General features: G+C 33.2%; 2 protein-coding genes across 2 annotated transcripts; both read left to right on the top strand.

Moving 5' to 3' along the window:
* Positions 1 to 2,409: 2,409 nt before the first annotated feature.
* PHYBLDRAFT_173735 (hypothetical protein) lies at positions 2,410 to 4,274 on the top strand (the record flags this gene model as incomplete). Its single annotated transcript, XM_018437097.1, has 6 exons — positions 2,410 to 2,535; positions 2,852 to 3,039; positions 3,370 to 3,466; positions 3,591 to 3,731; positions 3,962 to 4,011; positions 4,064 to 4,274. The coding sequence occupies 6 exons, from the start codon at positions 2,410 to 2,412 to the stop codon at positions 4,272 to 4,274; spliced, it is 813 nt and encodes a 270-aa protein (XP_018285860.1).
* Positions 4,275 to 5,135: 861 nt separating this feature from the next.
* On the top strand, positions 5,136 to 5,882 carry PHYBLDRAFT_173734 (hypothetical protein; the record flags this gene model as incomplete). The annotated part of the gene is made up of 3 exons (XM_018437096.1): positions 5,136 to 5,314; positions 5,400 to 5,484; positions 5,703 to 5,882. 3 exons carry the CDS (start codon positions 5,136 to 5,138, stop codon positions 5,880 to 5,882), a joined length of 444 nt encoding a protein of 147 aa, XP_018285859.1.
* Positions 5,883 to 5,904: the final 22 nt, after the last annotated feature.

Raw genomic sequence — 5,904 nt, 5'->3', positions numbered from 1 at the left:
AGAGATATGTAAGCATATAGATAGAGAGGTTCTCCAAGGATTAGGCGATATATCGACGGAAAGATAGTTCAAAGATAAAAGAGAGAGAGATAGAGAGATTTTGCTTGACCAAGCTTCTGCTAGTCTTTATATAGACAATTATTTGATTTTTTTTAAAAAAAAGAGAGGGAAAACATGGTCACTATATCGCAGTTTTTTGGAGTTATGAATGCAAATGCAGATCATCTCTTAAAATGCTATATAATACAACAGAGTAATAAGTTACCTAGTACTCTTTTGAATATTCTTGAAAATAATTATTACAAAACCTATGTAGATAGAGAGTATCAACTTATCACTCTTCAAAAAAAAATATAAATGCCTCGATATTACTCTTACAAGGAATACACTAAAGTATATTGTACTGTATTCCAAAGAATAAAAGATATATTTGTAGCATTCTTACTATCAATAAGATAGCTAGGTAACATTTTACACACAGCGACTGATACACATAGTAATTATAAGAGCTTTTTTTTTTTAAAAAAAAAGAGAAAGGAATCTACAGCATTAATAATTGATTTGCACCGCTGAGATTTTAATTGCAATATACTACCTTTGCATATCAGTATTGCATCATATACTTATTATTTATATGGAGAATCTCACTGGTCAAAGAAGTGCTCTGTAAAAAAAAACACCCGCCTTCTCTATGAAAGCTTACACTTTATTAAAAAAAACCAAGATCTTTCACAACATAATTTGTATTTTATATAAAAAACTTTAAAGTGATAATCTTTCCACTTAGACATTGTATGCCAATTAGTTGTGTTTTTAGTCAATGAGGTAGTAGATTTTTTATTTCATTTTTGATCGAAGGCATTTGTATACAAAAATAATGGGATACATACTCTACAATTAACTGATATTCTTTGTACGCGGTTAATAAATAAATATAATGTCTTATTGATAAATTTGGGAAAGAAACTTGTTTTTTATCAATGATTGTCCCTCTTGCTACTACACTTGTATCAAAAGAAAGGATTTTTTCTCTGATAATAAAACAAAACATGAAAAATCTAGAGAATCTAATCAAAGAAAAATGACTTATAAATACTAGCAGTTAAATTATTTAAGCATTTAATGCAAACGCCTAATACTAATTTTTACATTAGATAGGATTATATCACTAAAGCCTGAAATTTTGATTGCACTATAGCCTGTTAAGTATGCTTACATGATGTTTTTGTACTTATAATAATCAACTTTTGAATGTTATTTACAGAGAATTGTTAATAAAAGTATATCTCACATGTTATCATTTATTACAAATTGTATTATTATTCTTAAAAGTTGGCAGAGATTTTGACAAGACTTTATTTGGTGCAAAAGTGTTTTTTATTGTGAGCATAGATAAAAAAATCATTTGTATATATATATATATTAATAGGATACAAAATATATCACTTATTTCCAGAGTATACAGCATAAAATTTTTGCTTATAACTATCTTCGATCAAAAATGAAATAAAAAATCTACTACCTCATTGACTAAAAACACAACTAATTGGCATACAATGTCTAAGTGGAAAGATTATCACTTTAAAGTTTTTTATATAAAATACAAATTATGTTGTGAAAGATCTTGGTTTTTTTTAATAAAGTGTAAGCTTTCATAGAGAAGGCGGGTGTTTTTTTTTACAGAGCACTTCTTTGACCAGTGAGATTCTCCATATAAATAATAAGTATATGATGCAATACTGATATGCAAAGGTAGTATATTGCAATTAAAATCTCAGCGGTGCAAATCAATTATTAATGCTGTAGATTCCTTTCTCTTTTTTTTTTAAAAAAAAAAGCTCTTATAATTACTATGTGTATCAGTCGCTGTGTGTAAAATGTTACCTAGCTATCTTATTGATAGTAAGAATGCAACAAATATATCTTTTATTCTTTGGAATACAGTACAATATACTTTAGTGTATTCCTTGTAAGAGTAATATCGAGGCATTTATATTTTTTTTTGAAGAGTGATAAGTTGATACTCTCTATCTACATAGGTTTTGTAATAATTATTTTCAAGAATATTCAAAAGAGTACTAGGTAACTTATTACTCTGTTGTATTATATAGCATTTTAAGAGATGATCTGCATTTGCATTCATAACTCCAAAAAACTGCGATATAGTGACCATGTTTTCCCTCTCTTTTTTTTAAAAAAAATCAAATAATTGTCTATATAAAGACTAGCAGAAGCTTGGTCAAGCAAAATCTCTCTATCTCTCTCTCTTTTATCTTTGAACTATCTTTCCGTCGATATATCGCCTAATCCTTGGAGAACCTCTCTATCTATATGCTTACATATCTCTTTACCTTTGAATTATCTTTCCATCGATATATCGTCTAATCCTTGGAGAACTTTTACATCTATATGTCTATATATCTCTTCATCCTTGAGCCATACTATAATATATCCCTTTATTTCTTTAAAGCATCTCTCTCGTATAGTTTTTTTTTTGGCCGATTGAACATAACTCTTTGGCATAAGGGCATTTTGGTAAGAACTTTTTTCTTTTCATTTGTATATAGGGCTTCTTTATCATTAAAAGATTCCTTTATTGTGATAGTGTTATTTTTCAACAGACTTTACTCTATTTATCTTTATTTCCGACTCTATATACTTTTATCTATAGCTTTATCTATATCTATATCTATACCCCTCTTTGTATATACCCTTTATATGTATATCTTGCTCTATGTATTTGCTTTCTTTTCTTTTTTTCTTTCTCCAAAGTATCCGTCTTGGTAACAAAAATTTCCGGTAAGTATTGTTCCGTAAAGAATATAAGAGCAAAATATACTTACTTTACTAGTGTCGACTCTCTGGGCGTTTCGTTCCCAGGCGAGCTTATGTTTCTTTATTCTGGACCTACAAGAGAGAACGCACGAATTATCTCTTGTACTGTGTTTTACGGTCTTTATTGTCGTATATCATTGGCAGTTTCCTGCGCAAGTGTCCAGACGAGTTGGTTGTGGTTATGCGCAATGTGGTGCGGAAAATGTTGTTCTGAAAACATCCGTTAGCTTGGAATGGTGTATGCTGACGTGCAGCGCTGCTTGACCTCGCCTCTGCTTTCCATACCACTCTTTCTTAGAAAGAGAGCAGCCAACTACTTTTTCCCCCTCGCTTTCAAATCAGGTCTTCGTCCTGAGGGGGATGGATCCACTATTGTTATTTCTGGCAAAGTGGTGAACTAAGAATTTGACATGTTCTCTCTATAACACGGTTGTTTGGCCCGACACTATTTGATAAGTTTCTCTCTTTTTTTTGCAGATCTTTCTTCATTTACATCGACTCTAATCAATAATCTTTGTCTATTGCTTTACACAGATACATTATAAACAAACTCTTGCTAAACAAGATCCTAGCACAGTTTTTGCGGTTTATGAGTAGTATATTTTTATTCACAGCTATTTCCGTTTATCTGGTACAAAAGTTGCTAACCCCATAGTATTAGCAGCAGGATAAGCATATTATTTTACACATAGCACACGTTCAAAATCATAACATATGTACTGACTCTACTTTGAATATCTTGTCTGGGCGTTTAGTTCTCAGATAGGATCAGCTTTCTTTATTCTGGACCTACAAGAGAGAATGCACGAATGATTTCTTGTATTGTGTTTTACGGTCTTTATTGCCGTATTTCACTGGCAGTTTTCTGCGCAAGTGTCCAGACGAGCTGGTTGTGGGTGTGCACGATGCGGTGTGGAAACCGTTGATCTAGAAAACATCCGTTGGCTTGGAATGGTGCATGCTGACGTGCAGCGCTGCTTGACCTCGCCTCTGTTTTCCACTCCACTCTTTTTTCAAAAGAGAGCAGCCAACTCCTTTTTCCCCTTCGCTGTCAAATCAGGTCTTCGTCCTGGGGGGGATGGATCCATTTTTGTTATTATTATTTTTAACAAAGTGGTGAACTAAGAATTTGACATTCTCTCTGCAAAGTATACGTTCTGGTCGCAAGAAATTTCGGTAAGTATTGTTCCGCCAAAAATATTAGTACAAGATATTCTTACTTTACTAGTGTCGACTCTCTGAGCGTTTCGTTCTCAGGCGAGCTTACGTTTCTTTATTCTGGACCTGCAAGAGAAAATGCACGAATTATCTTTTGTACTGTGTTTTACGGTCTTTATTGGCGTATCACACTGACAGTTTCCTGCGCAAGTGTCCAGACGAGTTGGTTGTGGTTATGCGCAATGTGGTGCGGAAAATTTAGTTCTGAAAACATCCGTTAGCTTGGAATGGTGTATGCTGGCGTGCAGCGCTTCTTGACCTCGCCTCTACTTTCCTTGCCACTCTTTCTTAGAAAGAGAGCAACCAACTCCTTTTTCCTCCTCGCTGTCAAATCAGGTCTTCGTCCTGAGGGGGATGGATTTGCTTTTGTTACTGTTATTATTATTTACAAAGTGGTGAACTAAGAATTTGACTTTTTTCTCTCTATATATGTATTCCTCGATATAGTCAACTAATAAATTGTTAATTAAAAATTCTTTTGATTTGGATTTTTATTATTATCAATATATTATAGTCAATAAATATCTAGTAAGCTTGTTGATATTAATAAAGAGAAACTATATATTGTATTATATATATATATATTATTTTTCTTTTTATGAATATTAATAAATAAGATAATAGTATAGAAAGGCTAGTATGCTGGTAGCTGTGGTACACACATCACAATTGAGTGAAGAACAGACTCCAGAACCAAATACTGTTTTCTGCTTGCTAATGAATCTAGCAAGTTAACAATCTCCATAACTGTTACACATCAGAAACACGTACACTACGCACTCATACAGTGTAAACCAGTTATTACACAACAGGGATTTGAATGATAGGGATTTTAATAGTAACATATATAAGCAATATTATTTGGTCTCTTTAATAAATAACACTCTCACAATATCTACTTTTCTCATTATTGATATACTAATCCATAAACAGTCCCGAATACCTCAGTGAGCTTGCAAATTTTCTGAACAGCTAACATAGTAATATCATTAACTTATTTGAGTGGGACATCAACAGCAATGATGTTATAAATCGATGTGTGTTTACACCTTGACGCTAGATAGAGAGTCAGAAATGATTCAATGCCTATTACAAAAGACTTTCTAATTTGTTTTTGTTTAAGTAATTCCCGCAAGATAGTTTGTACTGAGGTGGGGATGGTCAGCAGACGGGATTTTGAACTCGTACATATTAGAAACGCTTGCCATGAGGACGCCGATATGTTAGGGTTTTTTGTAACTTTTTTGGTCAAGGACAAGCAGTAAGCAGTCCATTAAATATCTTTTTACAATTAAATGATATTTTTACTATATTGAAATACTCTTTATGACTATCTTGTATTCTAGTAACTATAATATATACGAAGTTGTAACTAGCTTGCTGCTAGTAATACGTCTCTGTGAGATTCGAACTCACACTCTTCCAACCAAGGTTAAAAAAACACCTGTCAAGCCAACTAAAAAGTTAACTATAGACCGAGACGGGGGGGGGGGGGGGGGAAGAAATCGAAAGACAAGGGCGAACTTCACTTTTTTAGGCACCGAAGACCGTATAAAGTTTGGAGACCCCGCCTTTTTCGTTTGGGATGAACGAGATTTTACCGTTCTAGAATTGGCATTATCAGGGTGTCTTTGCTTACGACTGCCTAGACAGTAATAAGCGAAAAACAATATATGGTGTCAAGTACAAAGTTGTATGGAGAACGAGTAACATTGTTTCCAGCACAGAGTGATGACTTAAAGGCGTTCAGTCAAAAACTCATTGAACAAGCACATCTTCGCGAAAACAGGATCAGAACACCGATCACGAGAGAGTGGAGGCTTGAATAAAATAATTTATCTGCGAAAAAAA

The sequence above is a fragment of the Phycomyces blakesleeanus genome (genome assembly GCF_001638985.1).
Source record: "Phycomyces blakesleeanus NRRL 1555(-) unplaced genomic scaffold PHYBLscaffold_27, whole genome shotgun sequence".
In the NCBI taxonomy this organism is placed as follows: domain Eukaryota; kingdom Fungi; phylum Mucoromycota; class Mucoromycetes; order Mucorales; family Phycomycetaceae; genus Phycomyces; species Phycomyces blakesleeanus.
The sequence above is the reverse complement of the archived record's forward strand: the minus strand, read 5'-3'. Positions and strand labels throughout refer to the sequence as shown.